Here is a 24,338-nt window from a genome sequence, read left to right as displayed (position 1 = left end):
TCTTCACAGCTTCTCACTCGCCAAATTCAGTGGGTTGGGAAGAGGGAAGGGTTTGGCTTCCCCAGCACAGAGTAAAAGTGAAAAGTAATGTGAGATTGCTATCAACTTCATGCATATGCATTTTATTCTATTCTCACATACTTCCAGTGAGGTTTTTAAGAGTTGGAGAAGTGACTAGAACAGCAAAGTAATTATGCTGCTCTCAAATCCAACTCGGTAGCCAACTGCTAAAAATTGTTCCTTTCAAAGCAAAAACAAGAACAACAATAAACAACATATAGAAGAAAAAGAAAAACCACTGGAGAACATATAAAGATTATATAAATAGCACCTCCATTGAGTCAGTTAAGTCAAAGAGGGTTTTCAGCTGGCTGAGTTTAAAAAAAAAACAAACAAAAAAAACCCCTCCCCAGCAGGCTGCTAAAACTCAGCCAAGTTGGCAGCGACATGCTCGTCTGGGCTTCAGATGAAAACCAGGAGCTCGGTTTCATAGGCTACTCGCAGGCTCAGAATAGATGCTTAAAATTAACAGTTCAAGTTGGCAGCGCTGAATTCTTGCAAATTCTAAGTAGCATCTCAGCACAGCTCCTTTCGGGCGCCACTGCCAATCTGTCAGAAAGCCGCCAGCTTCACTTAGATGCCATTTCCTGCGGGACAGAGTGAAACAGTGGAACCAAACTCTCCGGGCAGCACAGCCCTCCTGCAGTGGGGGGCCGGGGGGCTGCCGTCCGGGAGGCTGCAATATCCCGCTGCAGCCGGAGCACGTGCCGGGGAAGGCGCGGGCAAGCGGGGGGTGTTGTGTGGTCTATTGCTAAAGCTCTGGGCGCTGGGCTGCATTACACAGCCCCTCGCCCTCCAAGCCCCGTGGACGCTGGGCTGGGACGGAGCCGGGAAGTGGGTCGTTTGCGGTGCTGCTTCCCGTGAGCTCCACTGACAGTACACGAGATACACGGAACCGCGGTGAGGGCTCTGAGGACCCTCAACCAGAGTCCCTGACTGGCCGGAGAGCTCAGCAGGTGTTCTCAGCATGTGCCGCTGAAGCAGGCAGCACGGAGGCAGATCCCGGGCGGAATAAACGCAGCAGGTCAGTGCATGACCCGGCTCTGCCACCCACGTACAACAGTGAGAGCCAGAACGCCCAGGGGGATCGCCGAACTGCAGCCAAAGCATTGGTGATAAACTGCCTGGCAATTCCACCACAACCAGGGCCACGCATTACAGCAAGCGCCTTAAGACAGGAAGCCATCATTCCACAAGCCGGAGGAATTTCAAGCCGGAGGAAAACCACTCAGGTCTGCAGACGAGACTTTAAATGTGGAAAGCCCCGCTTGCTCCCAGCACTGGGCGATGACCCTGCCACTCCTGCTGGGAGGATACAACCTGGGATCAGACCGAGAGCCCGAAGCCGCGGCCAGGAGCCCAGCCTGAGCTCCCCGGCAGCCTGGGAGAAAGCCCAAAGGGCCTCGGCATCACCCCCAAGTGGACTCGGAGCCTGCTCCTGAACCCCGGCTTCCTTTCCTATGCAGCTGCATCCTGCAGGGGTTGCTGGCGGATACACGCATTCATTCCCTTGACTAGCAGTTCCTGAGTGTGGACTGGAAGTGATCGCCAGGCATCTCGGCCGTGTCACTGTGACTGTAAGCCGCCTCCACGGATGAGCTCACTGGCCCTCCCAGTCATTCATTCATTCACTGGCTCGCTCGTAGCTTCCAGCACCTTCACTCACTCACCACCTGCTAAGCCCACATGACACCACAGGTGAGGGTCCAGGCTGCGGAGACGGCCTTCGTGGCACTTATGTTCTGGTGGGCACAGTCGGCAAACAGACATGCCGGTGAGCAGGTGCATCTCAGCATCGCTGAACGGGAGGGCCCCCCGGGGACAAGAGCTCGGGCTCCAGAAGGACAGATGGAGACATCAATGCCAGCTCATCGCCTGGGCCGGCATTCTGGAGGAGAGACTGGCCTTCTCAAAATCCTCCTCTGTGTCAAGCAAGGCGAGGACACAGACGGGCCATTGGGCATGAAGTCTGGGAGTGAGTGACCCCAACCGGAGCCGCTTCGGGGGCCCAGTCAGGGTCGGGTCCAATGAGGGGGTTCACAAAAGAGTGGGAATTGTAGACAGAGAGGATGGAAAGCGTTCTTGACATATCTCCAGAATTATCTTGGGGCCTCGAGAGTTCTGCTGACTTCTATCGTGGTAGGGGGACCAGGGCCTAACATTAGAGCAGAGGCGCCCTGGCTCCAGGAGGTCAGTGTTCTGGCTCTGAGCTGATGTGCGCTGGGTTCAAATCCCATCTGCACCACTTCTTAGCCACGTGGTGTTTGGCAAAGCAGCTCATATTCTAGGCTCAGTTTCTCCAGGGAGGCAACAGGGATGACAACCGTGTGCACTCCAGAGCTGATGTGAGGATCGAGGAAGACAGCGCCTGATAAGCAGCCCTGGCATGCAGCGGGCGCCCGCTGAGCTGTGGGTAGAGAGGCCATCGGTTTCTTCAGCTTGTCTGAGAGCTACGAAGCGTCTCCCTGGGTCCCCCCAAGTCACGAAAGGCAGGTCCTAGCTCCCCCAGCCCGTCAACAGGACGGCATCCCGCTGCTCTGCTTGTAATAGAAAGAGAACGGTGCCACAGCCCCCTCCCCATCTCTCAGAAAATGAACACACAGGGCCCTTCACGGCTTCTTTCCTCCGTTTATGACTCGGAACCATCCCCTGCTGCTTCTGAAAATCCCCAACAAGTACACGCAACTGAGCGAGTCTGAAAGAAACCATGTTTGTCTGCACCCTCCCACAGCTCGAGAGCTGCAAATGCAGCTTGTGCTTTTTTAATCTATAAAGCAAAGGAGTTGGATGACGCGATCCCTGCCAGCTCACACACACGCACAGATAGAAAGACACGGAGAGAATGAATGTCCCACTTTCTGTTGGTCTGTGAATGGTTTAAGCTAAATTAAATCATCACGCATTTGTGGAATAACTTGATTGCAATCATGACTGTTAATCACTTTAATTTTCATCCAAGAATATAAAAAGAAAAATGTTATATCTTAAGTGTGCAGCTCCACGAATCACTTCTCCCCAAAGCCGAAACAATTCCTACCCTGCCAACGGGTATGGCTGGGTGACTCTCCCAATGATCTCATTTGCATCACACGTTATAACTTCTAATTGGATTTTGATAGTTAAAAATCATAGAGGCCCTGCCCTGCTCAGCTGGCAGAGAGAGAGACTTCAGGGCTTCGTCCCCATGGAAGCTTTGAAGCATCAGCAGGAACCACCAGAAACATCTGTCTCAAAGCTCCAGAAAACAGCTGAAGGCCGGCAGAGACAGGGCGAAGGCCAAGTCAAGAAAAAAGCCACTGGAATGCAGCGGGATCTCCTGGTGCTGTGGCCGGCCCTGCCCACCTCCCCCAACAGGCTGGGCACGGACCAACCCGCACTAACAGTGTGGTCCCTGGTTCTGGTTCTGGAGGGAGCAGAGTGACCCTCATGCATGCACAGGACCAAGTAGATGTGGCCCAATCTGTCTGGGGTTGGCCTGAGGGGCTCCCCGTCCTAGACCTTGCCCTCTTGGAGACGAGGCTCACTGAGCTCTCCTGCAGAACACTGGGACAAGAATCAGACTGTAGTGCCCGGGCGAGGGATGGCTGGCTGCAGGACACACAGGGCAGTGCCTGGAACCCCCTTCCTAGGAAAGAGGGCACATGTGGAGCTGTGTAAATGGGGGAATGCCTAGGGCCATACACAAATGCCCAAAATAAGACACATGCAGAAAGATCAGGGAGGCCCCTGTGCTTTGCCCTGCAGCTGTTCTCTAAACTCATTGTATGGAAAGGCCCTGAAGGAGAGCATTCCCACAGGTCAGTCTACAAAGACTGGGAAAGGTGCTTTCTTTTTTATTCTTCTGTTAGCTCCTGGCATTCAGTGAAAGCTCTGTCATAACACTGGCTGGGTTAAATTTCAGTAACAACACCTTAAACTATTAAAATGTCAAGGTCTTAACAAAAGATTATAAAACCTACAAAGAAACAAGATGTGATAGTCTAAGTGAAGGAGAAGACTAAAGTATTAGAAACCATCAATGAGGAGGACAAGACCTTACACATTCCAGACAAAGACTTTCAAAAAGTGGTTCTAAGTACGCTCAAAGAGCTGAAGAAAATCATGGACAAAGAACCAAAGGAAATCAGGAAAATGATAGACAACACAAAGAGAACAACAATAGAGAGATTGAAATTATGAAAAGGAACCAAACAGAGCTGAAGACCACAGTAAGAGAAATTAAAAATTCCCTAGAGGGATTCAATAGCAGATTGGAGCTGGCAGAAGAAAGAGTCAGTGAGCTTGAACATAAGAATTGAAATCATCCAGTCTGAGGAGCAGAAGGAAGAAACAATGAGGAAAAGAGGACAAGGAACCTGCGGGACACCATCAAGCAAGCCCATATACGCATTGTGGGAGTCCCAGAGGGAGAAAGAGAGAAAGGGGCAGAAAGGACAGTCAAGGAAATAATGGCTGAAAACTTCCCAAATTTAATGAAAGACATGAATATGCACATCTAAGACACTCGATGAACTCCAATCAGGGTAAACCCAAATAGACCTACACCAGGGCATATTATAATCAAACTACCAAATGCCAAAGATAAAGAGAGAATTCTGAAAGCCTCGAGAGAGAAGCAACACGTCACACGCAAGGGAGCCTCAATAAGATAAAGTGCTGATTTCTCATCAGAACCCCTGGAGGCAAGAAAGCAGTGGGAAAGCATCCTTAAAGTGTGGAAAGCAAAAATGCGCCAACCATGGAGTCTGTCTCCAGCAAAACTGTCTTTCAAAAATTAGGGTGAGATTAAGACATTCCCAGATAAACAAAAGCTGAGGGATTTTGCCACCACTAGACCAGCCCTACAAGAGATACCAAAGAGAGTTCTCTGCAGGTTGAAAGGAAAGGACAATAAACAGTAGATCAAAGGGCATGAAAAATTAAAGATCCCTGGTGAGTGTAATGACATGGGTCAATATAAATGCCTGTACTACTATATTTTTGTTTTGTATCTTAACTTTTTGCTTCCTAGAGAATCTAAAAGGAGAATTATAAAATATAAAGATAAATCAGTGGTTTTTGACGCATAATGCATAAGCCAGTAACTTGTGACAAGAACTACATAAAGTTGGGGGACGGAAGGATATAGGAACATAGTTTGTGTGTTCTATTAAAGTTAAGTTGGAATCAAAGCAAATGAGATTGTTATAGATTTAGGATGTTAAATTTAATCCCCATGGTTACTACAAAGAAAATACCTGAGAATATACAAGCCCATAGAGACTGAAATTAGTGTACTGGTTGCCAGGGGTTGGGGGAGAGCCAAATGGGGAGCTAATGCAAAAAGGGTGGAGGGTGTCTGGGGAGAGGATGAAGTTTCGATAACGGAAGGTGAGCAGGGCACCGCAATATCGTAAACGTGATTAATCCCATTGAGTGGTGTGTTGGGAGGGGTTGAGATGGAAAGTTTATGTTGTACATCTGTTTCTCTCATTTAGAAAAAAAAAAGGGCAAGTAAAGAGACTATGACAAGTAAAGCAACACATGACCCCGGATGGCATCCAACAAGGAGGAGAAAAGACTCAAAGGGGCATTGTTGGGACATGAAGAAATTGGAATGTAGACTGTAAGCTTTTTATCAATGTTAAATTGCTTGAACTTGATAACTGCACATAAGGTGGTGACATTTGTGGACATCCTTGCTCTTTGGAAGTGTGCAAGGCAGTGCTAAGTGTTCAAGGAGCGTGGTGTACACCAACCTACACTCAGCTGATCAGAAAATGGATTGACAATACAGACCGACAGAAAGATGGATGGATATATGGATGGATAGATAAACAGACAGAATGATACCTGAAGGTGGCAAAAAGTTAAAGTTGGGAGATGTGTGTATCTGGGGGAACGGGGGTGGTAGTGGAATTCGCTGTATGGGGTTTATATTATTTTCGTAACTCTTCCGTAAGTTTAAACGTATTTAAAAATAAAAAGTGAAAAAAGCACATTAAACAGCCTGGGGAGGCCCCCTGCTAGTGCCCTGGGAGCTGAGACCCCAAGCAACAGCCTGCACTCGTCCCTCCTCTCACACTCGCACCCGACGCTGCCCCGTAAACGGCGCCGGGAGCGGGGCTGCACCCTTCCTCCTAAATCCCACCCGCGCGGGCTCCGCTCTGTCTGCGGTGCCACCGCCACCTCCTGCTCGGCTCCTCAAGAGTCTCCTTCCCGCTCACAAACCACATTCTCCAGGAAGTGGCCACTGCGATTTTTAAACAACGTGACTCGGATCCTGCTACCCTCCTGCTTCAACCCCCCGACGGCTTCCTGATTAAAGTCCAGAGCCCTGGCCGTCCACGGAGCCTGGCCCGGCTGACCGCCCCTCCCTGGCCTCATCTCGGCCCCTACCCCGGCTGCCCACCCACGGCCACACTGATGTCCTCCTCGACCCTTGGACACCCGAGATCTCCCAGACGTCTGCATCTCCTGCCCCTGCCGCTCGCCTGCTCCACCTGGTCAGCCTGGGAGCCCTCCTCGTCTAAACTCCCTCCTCTCCCAGCCGCTGCCCGCCATCGGCCCCTCATTCTGTTCACCTCCTCTGTGGCCCGTCGTGATCTGCACTTATCTGACTGCTCATTGCCTCGTTCATTCCCTTCTGCTCCGTGAGGGCAGATGCCCGGACCTCACCGCCTGTTTCCCCGCGTTCCGGAGCCCACGCTGTGTGGCTGCCGCGTGGACGGTGGACAACAAACACTCATGGAACGAACGGACGAGGTACCCAGTCAGGGTTCCTGCTCGGTGGCCGTCCACGCAGAAGTCAAACGGAAACACAACCTCTGGGAAGAATTCTTGACTCTGCTCCACCCAAGCTTCACCCTTCCTCTTCCACTGCTTCTACAAGTCAGAGCTTCTAAGAAATGACAAAACTGGCTGATTCCTTTTTCGTCTACTTCCTTTTCCTCCGCTCGCCCCACTCATGAAGCATCAATAGGTCTCAAATAGAGACGAACACGAATGAGGGAAAACAGGAGCAAAGGAAACTGGCTAATACACAAAAGGGCCAATTGGGGCTGAGAAACAGAGTAGGGTCTAGTTTTCCCTTGGCATCAATGATCAGTAAATAAAAGTTCAGGCTCAGTTGATAAAACGCATCTCCTGGGCCTAGCTGGGCAACCTGGCACGTCTGCTGGCTCGTCACCCATTGGCAGCAGGCCCGGCCTGGGGACAGAGTCCGGAGCTGCAAGGGGCAGATGCAGTTTCCTCCATGAGTCTCCCGCCTGCTGGAAAAGGCCCTTTGCACAGCGGGAGAAGACGAGAGTAATATTCTGCCCGTGTCCAGCAATATCCCTTCTGGATAACATCTGATGAGATTCTGCTTCTCGGTGTGCCAACTTCCTGTGACAGGAAACGAGGATGGTGACACGCCGTCAGGCGGGAGGAACCCAGTCCGTCCCTGACACGAGGCTGCGATGGGCGATGAGGGACACGGTGTCAGATGTCCTCTCCCGCCAGCAGCCAGCTCTGCTAATAAACCCCGAGAACAACCTCCAGCACATTCCTCTCACCAGCGACACGGGTCCTTCGTTTGAGGATCCCAGCGGGGAGAGGCGGCAGGCGGGCAGAGGGGCTGCGTGTCTGGAAGGGGAACGGCCCGACGTCCCCCGCGGCTGTGCTGGGTGCTGGACGTCGAGCCCATGACACGTGCTCCCCTCTGGCCCGGGCAGCCCCTGCACCCCCCACCTGTCGCCACCAAGCAGACAGGACGGGTGGAGACGCTGGGCTTGGGGAAGGGACGGAGAAGGGGACCTGGCTGATGACAGAAGCGGGGTACAGGGTGCCCCTCTAGACGCTGGCACCTCCTGAGCACTGGAGACGCATGTTCTGGATCAGTCGAAACCCCCTGCCCCTGCACCGCCCTCTCCCCTCCCTCCTTCCGTCCCTGCGTTCTCATCCTTTTCTCCTCGTTCCTCTTATTTCTCTTCTCTCTGTCATCTCTTTTCTGTTCTCACTGGGCTCACAGCATAAACAGAGTTCTCAGCATGATTTGCCAGGACAACGTGTACAAACTTCCTCTCTGGGCAACCCGGGCCGTTCCTCGGGGGACACACACCTCCAGCCCCACAGCGGTCACCCTCAGAGCCCCAACCCCACGGTGACGTTGAAGGGAAACCCCTTTCAACGGGTCCCGTGATGAGGTTGGGGCACGTTCAACTTTAATCGCTGCTTCAATCGATGAACCAGCCCCTTCCTGGCTGGTGGCTCGTGCGAGTGCCGCTGTCCCTACAGCTCACCCCAAGCAGGCAGGGCCACCTGCCATCTGTTTTCTCGTTTCAGCACATGAATACGGGTCAGTTTAGGGAAAACCAGAAGACCGAGGAGAGCAGAACTGAGCCCGTATCTTTCTATGCAGGGAAAGAGAGGGAGGGGCTCTCAGGCCCGGGCGGCTGCAGCACACCCCGCCTGGGCCGTCCCCACGGTGCCCCCCGCCCCAGCCGCACCCCCGAGGCCAGCGGGCCCAGCTTACCTTCTGCAGAAGGTCGATCTCCTGCTGCTTGGCGTTGAGGACGGCCAGGGCCTGCTCATGCTCCAGCTCCAGGTGCTGCCGCCGCTCCGCCGTCTCGCGCATGTGCTGTGGGGACCGGGAGGTCAGGGGTCACGCCGGGCGCCGGGAGCCCCCACGCTGCCTCAATGCCGGCTGCATAGCAAGCCTGGGGGACCCTGATTCCAGCCAGCCTTCCTCCTCCTGATTGTGCTCGTTATGTTTTCAGTGTAACCAGCATCCGAGCAGAACGTGAGGCTCTCCCGCGGAGGGAACTCTCCTCCTCTCCCTGGTTTTGAAAAAGTGCGCCCCTCTTTTCTACTTTCTTTTTCTATGTCAAATGCAAACAACCCCAGAGTGAACGGAACTTTCCCAGGCACCAGGGACCATTCCACGCTTTTCGCCCGGTCACTGTAGGAGGTGGAACAGTAAATAGCCCCACTGTGCAGACGGGAAACTGAGGCACGGAGAAGCTCTGCTTCTCCCCATGGCTGGGGAGGCTCCCAGGACTCAAGCGCGGAGCCCAGGCTCTCGACAGAGCCTCTGGGTCTCGGGTCCTGCCCCTCTGCCAGCTCCGGTGAATTGGCCCCCGCGCCTCCAGAGGTGTAAAGAGGGAGAATTTGGAGGCACGACCCCTGAGCTGTCACAGCAGTGCCCCGGGGTGGGTGGCGGGCCCTGCACTGCATCTCCGGCTCCTGGGTCCTCTCTGGCCCTGCCTCTGCTACCCTCAGCCCCCCAGCGCTGCTCCAACACCCCGGCCCCTGCCCTTTCCACAGCGGGCACGCTCCCACCTCAGGGCCCTGCACGGGCTGCCCCCAGGGCCAGGAAAGCTTCCCCTCCTGACATCAGATGAGCTTGTTCCAGCACCTTCCGTCTTTGCCTGAACAAGCACTAGCTGCTCAGGGAAGGCTCCAGTGCCTCCCTCCCAGCCATGCCCCCCAGCATCTTTGTCTCCCCGCTGCCTCCATCTGCCCCGAGCACCCCCTAAACCCTCTCTGCCCCCCCTCGCCTGCCACCTGCTCTCCCCCTGGAGCTCGCACCGGCTCCTCGCCCCCCCATCCCTCCCGAGGCCGCGTGGAAGGGACGCATAACCCTTAAGGTGACCCACGGGGCCTCCCTGACCGGCTGCTCAGGGCTCACCCCCTCCCCGCGCCCCACCCGGCCCTCTGCGATGGGGGCTCCTGGCATCTCACCCCAGTAAAAGGCAGAGTGAGCACTCCCGAGCCCAACTGCCAGGGCTCACACCCCAGGGCTGCCCCCCAGCAGCCTGGCTCCTTTCCTGCCCCCGGACTGCACATCAGTTAGTATCAACTGCAGCTGACGCCGACAGCAGTTATTAATAAGCACCAGGCCACACAGGCGTCTGGGTCCCGCCGAGTTGGAGCTCCTGTGCGTGGAGGGGCTCCGGGTCCCTCCCCTGTGGACGCAGGGAGCCTCTTCCCGCTGAGCTGGGCACTGACCGCCACTGACCACCACGTGCAGCCCGCGAGGGCCAGAGCCGCCTCCAACAGACGGAGACACACTCCAACAACACCTCGGTGAGCTGGCGGCGATGGACGAGAAGGGCTGCTGCCACTGACTAAGCACCTACTGTGCGCCAGCGCGGTGCTGTTTAGTGCTGGGAGCCGGGCGCTGTGGGCACGATTTCCCCAACAGGGAAACACATAACAGAAGCCGAGCACGGTGCTCAAGGCTACACAGCTGGAACCATCCGAGCCAAGACCTCCCCCGGGTGACCGACCCAAAGCCAGCGCCTTCCGAACCACGGCCCCCTCTTTGGCACGAGCCGACAGCCATGTTCACCCCAAAACCCTCCCGGGACAGGGACCCCAACTGGTTTGGACGAATGATTCTGCAGCTGTGCAATCACATTATTGTTCCAGCTAACTCTACTGCTGCTTGTTGTGGAAGTGGGCACTGCCCAGCGCGGCCTGTGTGAGCTTTATTTCGCTTGGGGAAGGAAGTGAGGAGTGAAAGGAGAAAACCCTTTTCCTTATGAGGATTCGGTAGAAACAGTAACCAGCCACGGAGAAAGTTCCAGGTCTGCTACTGCCAGCGCTGGGTCATCGGATAAAGGGCGAGAGATGCCTCTGTGGGCTTAGAGGCTGAAGGGAGGACAGTGTCTGGAGACGGGTCAGGGCAAGGGCAACGAAAAGAGCTTGCCTACCTCTCAGGATAAGGAACCAGGTCACCGCAAAGCGGCTGTCAGAAAAGCACAAACGCACCAGCACCCACAGCCCTCAGAGAGTCCTGAGTTAACGATGACGGAGGCCGTGGAGGGAGGACAAGGCTACTGGGGGCCGTGGCCGAGCCATGGCGTCCCGCTGTCCAGATGCAACCTTCCCCGACAGCCCACGTCCCCTCACTCACACCTCAGGCTCACTGCCCACTGGCTCTTCGGTTTTTTTGGTCTGGCTTGCTGCCTCCTAGTCTTGGCTGAAATTCTCCCGGTCAGGTGGCTGAGCCCGGGGTCCCTGCTCCATGCCCACGTCCCCTCACTGCCCCCTCACTGCCGCGCAGGCCTGGCCCCCCCCACTGCCGCCTCTGGGCTCCCCTCTCCTGCTCTCCAGACACCAGAGCGGCCGCCGCTTCATTTACCCTCTTTCCTTGGGCAACCTTATCTGGTTTCACAGGTCTAACTGCACCGATAAACTTGCGCCTCCAAATTAAATCTTGGTCCCCACACGTGTCCCACTGTCCGCTCGTCCTCCCCCTGGATGTGCAGGAGGAGTGTCACATCCCGCATGTCCAGGACACGGTTGTTAGCTCCTTTCGCAAGCCAGGCTGCCCGTCTGAGGAAACGACCCCACCATCTGCTCAGTCCCCCGCCGAGAAGCCCAGGGGGTTCCTGAACACCTTCCCCCCACCTCCGACTCGCCAGCAAACGCTTCCAACACCCCCAACCTTCCCCAGACCGGCCTCGCCCTTCCAACGGCACTCGGGGAGAAAGCAAACGCTGCACCGTGGCCACCTGGTTCCCACGGGGTTGGACCCGCGTCTGTGACGGAGCCTCTGCTCCCCCCACCTCCGTGCTCCAGCAGCGCGGCCATGCCGAGGCCCCTACAGCAGCTCCGCACCCACCACTCCCTGTGCCCAGGATGCCCGGGCCCCCCTATCCTGGATCCTAGTGGAGCTCATCTTCTCTATTCGCCCAGCTCTCCACGCCTCCACCATGGGGGCCTGAGAGCAGGGGCGGGTCTCCCTGTCGGCCGGGGCACCGAGCCTGGGAGGGCCTCTGGGGCACCGTGTGATGGGATAAATGAACCCGGAGCACCTGCCCGACCCCAGCTCTCCCCCTCCTCAGGTCACCGAGGCCTTCCCTCATGATGCTGCAGGAGCCCTGTCATCTGCTCCCTGTGATTCTGATCCCTTCCCGCGGCTACCCCTCTCTCAGGTGCCCTTAGACCCGGGGGCAAGGCCGCCTTCCACCTGCTGTGCCCCCTCCCCACGCGAGAGGAGCATGACTGATATTTGCCGATGTTTCAACCAGTGATCGTGAAGGGAAGATTCACCAGGTGCTGCCAGGAAACCAGACTTTGATGTTGGGGGAAAAATCCGATGCTCACTTCCAGGGGTCCCACATTTTAACCACGCAGTTAAGAAGCCGTGAACCAGACACCCCAGCAAACTGCCTGGGAGGAAATCGACGCTGGCAGAGCTGCTTTCACTCCTGCACCACATGTGTCCCCCCAGAGCCAGCTTTACAGACCGACGGAGGGACGCTGAAAGGGACAGCGGGGAAAAGAAGGTGGGGCCAAAAAGAGGCAGAGAGAAGCTTCGAAGGTTGAAATCCATGGAGTTAGGGGGCAGCGAGAGAGAGGCACACTTAGGAGCGGGTGGGGGAGGGCAGCGGGTTAGAGAGAAATTAGTGAGGGCTACAAAACAGCAAAAGAGAAGCAGATGAGACTCAAAGCCACAAAAGGATGCTAAATGTATTCACCGACCCTGGCACAGGGACACACCAATTGATTCTGCAGGGTGTGGATGTTCTAAAATCACCAGCAGCCATGTCTACGGTGGGACACCTACAGAAAATTGCCCTTTGGTTTTGAGACATGAATCGAGTTTTCCTTTGGTCATTAGCTCCCGATTTTCCTCGCCTCCCCCATCCACGTCCTGTTGAAGGGGCTAAGCCCACCCTGGGAATGCCGAGACAGGGCCAGGAAATGCAGGCTCCCTGGACTTGGGTGTGCAGATATTTGGAGGAGTTGAGACGAAAGCACAAGGACCACCGATTTGTCAGAAACCACCTGAGCCCAGAGCTGCCCTCCCAGTCTTCAGAAAGAGCATTCATCACACTGGACACGGGGACTGTGCAGCCACTGGGGGATCCTGGACAGAAGGGCTCCGGTCTCTGGTTCCTGGAAAGTTCCAGGGAGGTGAGACCTTAAAGAAATTACGGCAAGGGTGACTCTAGGAGAGGGAACTTTTACCACTCTGGCAGACATATCTGCATGACACTGGGATCACCAAGAATTTAAATGAAGTCACACAACTAGACTTTTCGATTATTTAAACTCCTATTTTACACCGATGTGCACATCTTTTAAGCTTGTCTCTAAAGTATAGGAACAACTGGTCAAGCCTGGCTCCATGCACACAAGTGCATTTTTATTTACACATTTACAGCCTACAGGGGACTCTGAGAACTGGACACGACGGTGGCTCCCCAGCACATGCACGGTGAGGACAGGCGGATCCAGCAGCTGGAATTTAATCCTGGCATGGCCGGTCAACCGTTCCGTGGCTCCCGATCTGCTCTCTCCCCTCACCTGCCCCCTCGGCTCCAGGGCGGCCGAGGACTCCCAGGCTGCTGTGCCCTCCACTTCCGGTGAGTGGCGAGTAGGTGGGGGACTAGAGGGAGGAAACGGGGAGGAGACACCCCCACCCCCACTTCCCGTGCTGCCCTGGCGCAGCCTTCTGCACCCCCACCCGTGGTTCGACTACAAGGGTGGGCACCTCACAGTGACCCCAGACCTGGCACGAAGACCCTCGGCGTGCGAACAGATGAACGACGGGCTTTAAGAGAGCCTAGCTCTCCCATTTCCTCCCCTAGCCCATCATCAACCGCTCCTCCGAGAGGCCACTGAGTGCCCCCCGTGCCAGTCCAGCCTTCAGCTACGACGCCCTCTGCCCGCAGTGAGCCACCTCCTCCAACCTGGCCACAAACCCCTACATCCCAGGTCCGCGCACCCCACCCTCCCTGGGAATTTGCTCTCCGTTGCTCTCGTCTTACCTTGGTCCTTTCCCGCACTGAAGATCTGCTGGGAAGATCTGCTGGGTCTATGTACCCAGCATGTGCCCCCATTCTTGTGTTGGCAGCACCCTGAATGCTCGCTGGGGAGACCACCATCTCCCTACCCTCAGTCTCGTGATGTGGGGGAGTAACCCTGGCCCTCAGCTCCAGGGTTTGGCATATGGTTCCATGACCCAAAGCTAGAGCAATGGCACTCGACTCTGAGGCCTTGCTGGAAATACTGGCAAAGGAAGAGGCATTCTCTTCCATGGTTGCTCATCTGGGAGGGTGTGCACACAGAGGCTGGGTCACATCTTTGCCACGTCTTGGTGAGACCTGCCTGGTCACTGAACCAACATGGAAGAAGGGAGCAGAGACAAAAAAGGAAAAGGGATTACTACTGATGACATCATCTGAACACCTTGATTCAGCTGTGCCTGAAGCCCAACCTGTCTCAAATGTTCCATTTTATAGACCAATTTTTTTGGGTAAAATTATTTGATTTAGGTTTCTGTTGACTCTTCTCAAACAGTCCTGTCTAAAGTATTTTTCAGTAGTATTTATGGCTGCCACATAACTTAGTTAATTCTGTAGCATCTAATGTCATTCACTGAACATTTGGGACTTTTCAGTCTTGTCTCAAAATAAGAGTCACTTTGTGGATCGTGACAGCTTGGGAGCTATTTCAATTAAATTTGGGGGAAGAAACAACCAGAGAGCAAAACATGATTTCTGGGAGTAAAATGATACATTCTCAGCAGCAGCAGGATAATAAGCTGGGGTGCAAGCAGGCGGGTGGGGAGGTAGGGGGGCTCGGTTTGCTGGGGGTGTCACTGTCAGAAGTGCTCAGGTGAGCTTCGCAGGCTCGGCGGCCGCCTGTCTCGGAGCCTCAAGAGCAAGGCCACCGGCAGCTAGTTCCTTACTGGAGAACCCCTTGTGCGGACAGTGTGGGTGTGTGTGAAGGCTGAGCCCCACGCGTCCAGCAGCCGGAACGTCAGAGGGGAGGGGGACGGTGACAGCCCGGGCGGGGGGCAGAGTCCACAGGCCACAGCTGAGGCCGAATTCAACCCACACGGGAACTCATCCGTGCGGGTGGTGAGGAAGGCACTGCTTTGCTTTCGGGGTCTGGGGGATGGTGGGGCATGAAGCAGAACCAGGCACCCCTGCGGTGCCCTGAACCCCACTTGTGTGGCCAAGCAACCAGCACCCTGCTCAGAGCCCACCGCAGCCTGGCCCCTACAGCTGCCGGACAAACCGTGTCCTTGTTCCCGGAAGCAAGTCACCGGCAGAGTCTCCCCGAAAGCCCTGTCGGGACCCCACCCTCACCGTCCTCACGGAGCAGATCCATGGGGAGTGGGTTCAGAGGCTGTGCTAAGCCCTGAGCTCGTATAAACCCGGGAAGCCTCACAACAGCCCTTGAGGCAGGTAATGTGTCTGTTCCCGACGACAGGGAAGGAAGCCGAGTCCCGGGGGCCAAGGCCATCCCGCTGCAAACGACCGACCCCAGAGAGCCGGCCTGTGCACCCACATCCTGCACTCTGGGAGACTCCCCTCGGACCCTCACACCGGGGGAGGCACTGGTATTCCGGGGGGACTCCTGGCACGAGACCAGCTGGGGGGCTGCCCGCCGCCACCCCGGAGGGGCTCCCGGTCCCTCTGAGCCCCTGGCAGAGCCCACCCCACCCTCTGCACGCAGCAGCCACGGGCTCATGGCCAGCACAGAGCCCCTCCGCACGTCTCCTGGGGGGCTGGGGGGCCGGGGAGGGGCAGGTGGCCATGTCTCTCTCACAGCTCCCATGAGCCGTCATAATCTGGCCGCCACTGGCCTGAGTCTGAAATTACATTTCTAGAAAGCCCCGGCATTTTCCCCAAGACAGAATCCCAGCAGATTCATAATATTTGGTTTCCGGCACCTTCCCTTTTAACGTATCACACACAGAGGCAAGACACACACACACACACACACGCGCACAGAACCCCACGCCGTGTGGAGCACTCTCCACGTGGCCGGTTTATTTCTAAAGTGAGGATATTTATAGCCACGTCCACACTGCCCGCGGAGCTCCAGTGGCCTGCAGACGTCAGGGCGCCACCCGAGGGCCGCTCAGATGTGGCGCGAACGGACATGGGACACAGTGGATGGCCTCCGTGGGGTCAGACCCCGGAGGATGTCTCTCCTGCTTCGGGTCCCCCCTGGCTGAGCACAGGAGCGAGGGACGAGCTACACCCTGACCAGGAGTCCACCCGTGGGACCTGGTCCACCTCGGGAGGGACGGTGCCCTTCTGAGCCGTCTCTTTTCACCCAGCACCTGGGGGGAGAATCAGCACCTCCAGAACCCACGTCTCCAAAAGCAAGCAAGAGGAGCCACTTCAAGCTGCTTATTTTCAAGTGCCGCGTGACTTCCTGCCCATCTACGGAAGGTGGGCTCGTTCCCGGTAAGAATTAGCGTGAAAAAGCACCGTATGCTTTCTGGAAGCCAAAATAAATGTATTTATTCAAAGTGCCTTCGTTTCTGAGACTGGAAATGATCACAGCCTCCCTGCCAAACTTGGAGCTTTCCTGACTTCTGGTTTGTCTTTCCACCTGCTGCTCTCCTCTTACCACATCCTGCAGTTACTCAGACCATTTTTCTGCAGCACCATGTTTATCACAAGCCTTTGTTCCCAGTTCCCTGTCCAGGTAAGTGCAGCTGACAGAGGAGATGTGGTCACTCAGACCCACCTTCAAACACCATGTCCATCCCCCACGAGCTGTGCAAACTGGGGCAAGTCACCTGCCTCTCTGAGCCTCAATTCCCTGATTCACTGGACGGAGGAAAAGAACACCCAACTTGCCCTGTTGTTGTGAGGACCCGAAGGAACACGAAATTCAAAGCCGCCTCCCCACAGGAGCTGGCCCAAGTGCTGCCTGCAGAGGCCCAGGCACCGGCTCATCAGAGAGCAAGGAGGAGCAGGGGGTCTGAGTGGGGCTCTGGGGCAGGCTGCCGGCTTTGAATCCTGGCCCTGCCGTTTCGCAGCCTTGTGGCTTTGGTCTAGTGACCTGAACGCTTTGTGATTCTGCTTCCCACCTGTCAACAGCGGGGTGACAGGGTCCATGTCTTAGGGTCACTGAGAGGATCAAACGAGCTCATCCATGCAGAACCCCAAGAATAAAACCTGGGGCCCAGAGAGGGCTTACGGAAAACCCATCTTCCCTCCTCCCGACCCTGGGCTTCTGGCCCACCCTTCCCTGCCGTGCACACTGCTTCACCACGGCACAGCCCCCGACCGCCTCCAGGGTCATCCTCATGACCTCCGTCAACAGCTCAGCCACCCCGCCATCCGATTAACACGTTACCTGTTAAATTAACATTGAGATATTGCCTTTGGGGGGTACCCAGTCCTGAGTTTAACCTGTATATAAACCTGTGCAACCACCACCACAATGAGTATCCAGAAGGGCCCATCACCCCAAAAGACTCCCTAATGCTGTCCCTTTGTGGTCCTCCCCCATCCCCTGAAGGTCCTGGAAACCAGCGACCTGCCCCCGCGAGACACTCCTGCCTTCCGAGAGCAGCACACAGATGAGGTCACAGGGGACAGAGCCTCCTGAGACGGGCCCCTTTTCCCACAGGGCCCGAGTCACTCGAGACTGTGTCAGCAGCCACCCCATCTAATGCACACAGCGTTCCACTGCACAGACGTCCACAATTTGGGGATCCAGCCACCACTGAAGGATACTCCAGCTGTTTCCAGTTTGAGACAATTATGAACAGCGATGTTTGTGAACATTCACGGTCAGGTTTTTGTGTGAACATGTCTCCGTTACCCTGATGGGGGATTGCCAAGTCATATGTTAAGTGTGTATTTAATTTTATTAAAATCTGCCAAGCTGTGTCCCGCAGGGGCCGGGCCCTTTCACATTCCCACCAGCGATGGATGTGAATCCCAGTTGCTCTGTGCCCTCGGCTGCACTTGCTGGTGTCTGTTTTCTCATTTTAGCCGCTCTAACAGGCTGCAGCGACTGTCAGGCCATCCTCTTAGTTTGCGTTTCCCTAAATGCTGAGCAAGCCCAGCACTCTCCAGGAGTGTGTCTGCATCAGGAAGTCCCCTTTGTGAAGCATCTGTTGAGGTCTCTGACCCATATTTTATTGTCTCTTTATTGCTGGGTTTTGGGTTTTCTATGTAGGTGAGATACAAATCTGTCAGACACGTGATTTACAAGTATTTTCTCCCCATATGTTGCTCACCTTTTCTCTCTTCGCACTCTTTAAACGTCTTCAATTTTGATGAAGCCCAAAGTACCAATTTTTTTTTTTTCTTGTGTGGCTCTTGCTTTTAGTGTGATATCAAAGAATCTTTTGCTTAATACCAGGTCACGAAGATGTCCTGTTTTATTCTAAAAATCTGATACTTTCACATTTTCTATTGAGACTCATGATCCAATTTGAGTTCATTTTTGCATGAGGTGTGAGGTTTAGGTTTGTTGCGGGTTGGTTTTGTTTCTGCTGTTGCTTATGGATATCTAATTATTCCAACAACATAATACATATTAAAACTGAATTGTCTTTGTGACTCTGTGAAAACCCATAGGCCGTATCTGTGTGGATCTGCTTGTGGCTCTTGGTCTTTGTTCTCGGATCTCTCTCGGACGATGACACACACCATCAGAGCTTCACAGCAAACCTTCCACTCAGGCAGCGTGGCTCCTGTAATCTTACTCTATTTTCCAGGTTGCTTCAGCTCATCCGGTTCCTGAGCCTTTCCATATGAATTTTAGAAACAGCATGTCTACATCTACAAAAACTTGTGCTGGACTTTTGGTGGGAATTCCATCTATAGATCAGTCTGAGGAGAACTGACACTTTTAACGACGTGGTCTTTCAATCCATAAACATGGCCTTCATGCCGACTCGGGGCTGCTTTGGTTTCTTTCCTCAGTGTTTGCAGTTTTCAGCACACGGGCCCCACGTGTGTTCAGGACACAGACTGACGTATTTTACTTGTATGACGCTCCCTTTTGTGCTCTGTTGGATGTGTCTGGCCAGCTCTTTGTTGAGGAGGTTTCTCCCTCTGACCATGGTTTTCTTCTCCTGCTGTGACGTCGTCTGGCTTTGCTGTCAGGGTAATGCTGCCCTCGCAGAATGAGCTGGCAAGTAAGTGTCACCCCCTCTTCGACCTTCTGGAAGCTAACGCTCAGAATGCTGTTTCTTCTTCAAACATCTTCTACAATCCATGAGTGAGGTCACCTGGGCATGAAGAGTTTGTCTTCAAAAGGTTTTAAACTATGAATTCAGCATCCTGTAGACCCTACCATGGAAAGTTAAATTTGTATGCTGGGATCTGGACTCCTTGTTTCAGGGCTCAGGTTTCTGCTGCAGTGAAATTTGTCTCTGGATATGTGCTTTTATCCATTTAAAATAATTTCTGAGCCTCCTCACGTGCCAGGTGCCACGGCAGATGGTGGGGTCAGAACGACGGGCAGGTGACGGCAATCCCTGCTCTCACACAGCTTCCATTCTGAGGGGAGAAGGGGCAGCAATGGAGAGGCCGCTGGCCCACGGGTGAGCCTCCCGAGGCCGCTGATGGACATGGAGCCGGCCAGGCGTGTCTGCTGGCTGAGGGCAGTGCAGGGGCAGGCCCGGGCGAAGGGGGTGGCTGTGTGCCAGGCGCAGCAGGCAGCCAAGGCTCTCAGACACCCCAACACTCGGTTCCACGGGGCCTCAGCTCGTCACTTACTGGAAAGGACCAGAGGGTGAGAGATGCCCCCACCTCATGGCCGGGAGCGCTTTGGGGTTCATGAGGACAGAGCCCCCAGGGATACAAAGGGAAGAGCACCTGGGGGTTCAGGGGACAGAGCTCCTGGGGGTCCACAGGGACAGAACCTCACGTACTGCACCAGGCCCAGGGGCTGCCCTGGAGCTGCTGCTGCTCCTCCTTCTGGGTGTCCTGGGGCAGCGTGGGGGTCATGGCCCCACGTGGGTGAAAGCCAGGATACCTGTGAGATGCCACATCACATCACCCTTCGTGGAAGTCAACATCCTTGTCTGGGAAGGTATTCGAACCTCCCGTCTTCCACAACCATCACAGCATAGAGACACACAGAGGAAAGCCCCCTCTGCACACCATTCTCCTACCACGTCCCGGGGCCACCGACACCACGCCCCACAGACAGCGGCTGAAACCAGCAGAGACGCAGGTGCCCTCCGTCCTGGACCCAGAGGTCTGAAATCGAGGTGTCGCAGGGCCAGGCACCCTCTGAGACAGGTCTGTCCAGCCTCTGCTAGTCCCGGGGTCTGTGGGCCATCCCCAGTGTCCCAACCCCACCTCCTCCACTGCACACCGTCTCCCCTTTGCCTTGCGCCTCCACATCCATGTCACCTCTTATGGCGACATGGGCCACTCTGGACACGGCCACCCGGCTCCAGCTGACCAAATGACCTCACCACAATCCCCAGGCTTCCTTCCAAGAGGCCACGGTCATGGGACAGTGGGTGTGGGGGCTTAAGTGTGAGTCCTGGGGGACACGTCACCCCTGCCAGGGGCCAGTGTTGGGCCCAGAGCTGCTGACACCTGTCGCAGGTCCACAGAGGGAGGGGCTGTCTGTGCTCACCTGCATTTGGGGAAGCTGGTTTCCTCACTGCACACCGCACTGTGGCCCACAGCTATAGACTGGATTCATTTTGTAACCACTGCACAATAGTCCTTGGTACAAACGCAGCCCCTCGACTCAGCATCTCCCTTCTGGTGGACACTGAGCTGTGCAGGTTTGGTTTTGCCAGCACAGACATCCTTGGGCCTTGTTTCAGTTTGCTAAAGCTGCCGTTATGCAAAATACCAGAAATGGATTAGCTTTTATAAAGGGAGTTTATTAGGTCACAAATTTACAATTTTACAGCCATAGAAGTGTCCAAACTAAGGCACCAACAAGAGGGTGCCTTCACTGAAGAAAGGCCAAGGGCATCTGGAACACCTCTGGCAGCTGGGAAGGCACGTGGCTGGTGTCCTTCAGTCCTTTGCTCCCGGGTTCTGGTTTCAAAAGGATTCTCTCCAAAATGTTTCTGGGCTTCTGTCTCTCTTAGCTTCTCCAGAGCAAACTCTGGGCTTCATCTCTTAGCTTAGCGTCTCCAAACGACCTTCTGTCTGCATCTGCAAGTGTCTCTCCAAAAGTCTCTCTCAGGTGCTCTGAGCTCCTTCTGTCCGAGCTCTTATAGGACTCCAGTGATTTAAATAAGACCCACCCTGAATGGGCAGGGTCCACACCTCCATGGAAAGAATTTAATCAAACAGTTCCACCCTGATCAACAGGCTAATAAGTCTGCCACCACAAAACTGCATTAAAGAATATGGCTTTTCTTGGGGACATAAAATATCCAAACCAGCACAGGCCTGTCCCGAGGGTTTGGGTTCTGTGGGTGCACTTCCTGCAGCGAGGCCCTGGGGGAGGGCAGGCACACACCGGGCATGAGCAGACAACTCCAGACCCCAGACGGGCTGTGGCCATCTGCCCTCCGCCAGCTCCCCACGACTTCGCCCACCAGGGCACATCACGCCAACACGTGATGTGTGACCTCCCCGCAGCTCTCCTTGGCATTTTCCAGTCGCTGGGGAGACAGAACACCTGTGCTCAGCAGCTCTGATTTGGGGTGGGCTGGCTGGGCATGGGGCAGCAGCCAGGAACAAGGAGGCAGGCCGCCCACCACCCAGAGAACACAGCTGCCTCTCGGGGCAGGGGCACCCTCAAAGGGGCGAGGGCCCGTTCCCAGCATACTTTTCAGCTAACACAGGACGAGGCATGTGTGCATCTCAAACACCAGCAAATGAACCATCGCTGCCTCTCACCAAAACTTCTCCTGAAAAGCTGGAAATGGAGAGCAAAGTTTCTAAAACAATTTCCTGGGTTTTGCTGTATCTGTGCTTCTAGATGATGGCATCAGTTACTGTGATCAGGCCCAGCAGAGGTTTTGCTGGGGACTGAGCTCTGTGCCTTCTTCTTTTGTCCCAGAGGACCCTGGAAGGTTTTTTTGGAGCTCCAGTACTGGAACATTGACAATGAGCTCCAAAACATTTCATTAAACCTGAAAACAGCAGCAGGTGGGTTTGGATTTGTAGATAAGGGGACGGCTATGTGCACAGTATTAGTGTGACGGGGAGGGTTAGGGGGAAAGAAGCTGAAGATAAAGGAAGAGTCGTTGCCTTGTCACCTGCAGAGTTATGTATCCAGATAATTAGCTGTTCATAAATGCAAAATAAGTCTGAGACCTTCCACATCTAAATTACCAATCTGCCGATCATAAGAACAAAGTCTGGTCCTAAATACTTTTCCTTATTCTTTGAATGTCAATATACAATTTGTTAAGTTTAACCAAAAATGTTTTTTATACATTTGGGTTCTGGGTAAAATTTTCCTCATTTGCTGTGGCACTCAGGTCAAATAACTACCAAGAAGACTTACAAGGATTCATCTGCAACTCTGTTATGGGATTAAAGAATACTCTAATTAAGTCACGATTTTCAAATGTAAATAAAAATCAATCTTGCAATGTCTCACTCCACAGCCTTCCTGGAAACATCACCTGGTGGCATCTGGAAACTTCTGGAACAAACAATGCTCTCGAAATTTAAATCAAATCAAGACGAACCCGTGCATATTAAACATGCCATTTTTGCCTTCCAGATAACTTGACCTTCCATTCGGAGTGCCCCAGTGGGTGGTCCACAGCAGTTAGAACGGGGCTGGCACTTGCTAAGCATTTAATGAGTGAACAAGTGACCGAGTAGATGAACGGAAGGAGGAACGAATGAACGTTGTGGAAGGGATGTCCAAGCGTGTGACCGGCTTGGGGTTTTCTCCATGGGTCAGTGGCGATGGGAAGGAATCACACTAAGTGTCCCCCTCTCTCCAGGCCCGTGGCTCTCAGCTGGGGCGCCCCACACACGGGGGCACCCGGAAAGGAGCGGGGGCCTTTTGGAAAGACACGATGCCTGGGCCTGGCCATGTGATCGAGCCCTCCACGCAGGGACACGTCCCCCAAAAGGCCGGTGGCAGCCCTGCTGGGAAAGACTGCGGCAGGCTCAGCATTATTCTACCCGGATTGTTTCAGAAAACTCCAGCTCCAATATCAGTTTTACCTGTTTCTCTACAACTTGTTTTATTTTGAGTGAAAAAAAACTCCATTTACAATTCAGTAAAAACCAGTGGTGTGTTGGTTCTGTGAGCCGATCGCGGACCCGCTCCACACCAGCCGCTCACCTGCGCTGCATGGCGACAGCAACGCAGGGGGCGCGAGCTGGGAGATGCTGGGGCTCCGGCTTCGGTTGGGGTCAGTGAGGCCCTGCCCCCCCAAGCCCCCACGGACCCCTGGTCCTGACGGTGCCTGGCCCAGTTTTGGGAGACGAGGCTGGTCGATGCCACCTGGGGCTTCAATTCTGTCCCAATCGCTGCTGCGAGAGGCGAGGAGCACCACGGCTGAGGGGACTGTGGCGGCCAGTCCAGGCCAGGGAACGCGGAATCATCTGCACGGCACAGAGGCCACCGGGCATCCAGGACCTTACAGGTCGAGTAGAGGCGTCCTCAGGCCAGCACGGCATCCACCTCCTCCCTTCCTCATCCCCGACGATGAGCCGTGCTGCCCAGAAAGAGCCTGACTGTGTACAGTCTGCGTGTTATTCTGACAACAGTGCCAGAGGGGCGCGGACCGCACCATCCTTCCCCGTCTCCAGGACGCGCTGCAGCCCTGCTTGGGAGTGACTCTTGGAAGGCCAGAGCTTAGCACGTTCCAAGTAGGTGCAAAAGATTCAGAAACGACGGCCCCTCCCTGCTCACATCCCCCTTCTCCCAGATACGCCCCCGGCCCACTGTGGAATGCACAGCTCATATGGGACCATGTAAATCTGCGACACGCCCCTTCCTTCACCGGCAGGAGAACTGCCGCCCTTGCAAAAGACAAGCCTCTTCTACTGTCCTCTTCTTCCTCCTCTCCGTTTCTGTAGCGCAGCCACCCTTTGGGAGAGCTCAGTTTACCCTCACTGAGGGCCCGCCCGAGACTGGGGGGGGTTTTGGCAAATGTATCTGGTCCAGCAGCTGCAGCAGCCGGACCCCCTCGGGGGCTTCACTCCCCCATCTCCAAGCCCCTGTCATTCCGTCATTCGTCAGGTCCATACCAAGTACCCATTACGGGGCGGGGGTTGTTCCGAGCAGTGAACCCAACGGACAGAAACCCCAGCCCCTCGAAGCTAACCGTCTAGTTGGAGCGGGAGAGGGACGACGAGGGGACAAGGGACCAGCAGGACAGACGGATCCTGCCTCCACGGCAATGCGGGGTACAGACGCAGGCGGAGCAAAGCCGGGTACCTGGAGGTGGGGCGTGTGCAGGCCCCGGCACCCCCAGACGGGAGGGCAGCAGGGACAGGGCTGCCTGTGGTGGGCAGACAGGGTGTCTCCAGACGCCGGGGTCTGGGTCAGGGTCAGAAGGGAAGGGGCAGCTGGGGCCTCTGTGTGAACCCAGGTCCCTGCTGCAGCTGGAACGGACAGCCGGGCAGCCTGAACCTTGG

At 55.1% G+C, this 24,338-nt stretch overlaps 1 protein-coding gene across 6 annotated transcripts in view; it reads right to left on the bottom strand.

The window, feature by feature from the left end:
• RIMBP2 (RIMS binding protein 2) overlaps positions 1 to 24,338 on the bottom strand; it is a 220,841-nt gene that overhangs the window by 92,212 nt on the left and 104,291 nt on the right. For all 6 annotated transcript variants that reach the window (XM_037817065.1, XM_037817066.1, XM_037817067.1 and 3 more), the window contains exon 5: positions 8,555 to 8,659. In XM_037817065.1, the coding sequence (XP_037672993.1) occupies positions 8,555 to 8,656 (102 nt within the window). In that variant the 5' untranslated portion in view covers positions 8,657 to 8,659. The remainder of the gene's footprint in view (positions 1 to 8,554; positions 8,660 to 24,338) is intronic.

This window comes from Choloepus didactylus, chromosome 23 (genome assembly GCF_015220235.1).
Source record: "Choloepus didactylus isolate mChoDid1 chromosome 23, mChoDid1.pri, whole genome shotgun sequence".
Taxonomy (NCBI): domain Eukaryota; kingdom Metazoa; phylum Chordata; class Mammalia; order Pilosa; family Megalonychidae; genus Choloepus; species Choloepus didactylus.
The sequence above is the reverse complement of the archived record's forward strand: the minus strand, read 5'-3'. Positions and strand labels throughout refer to the sequence as shown.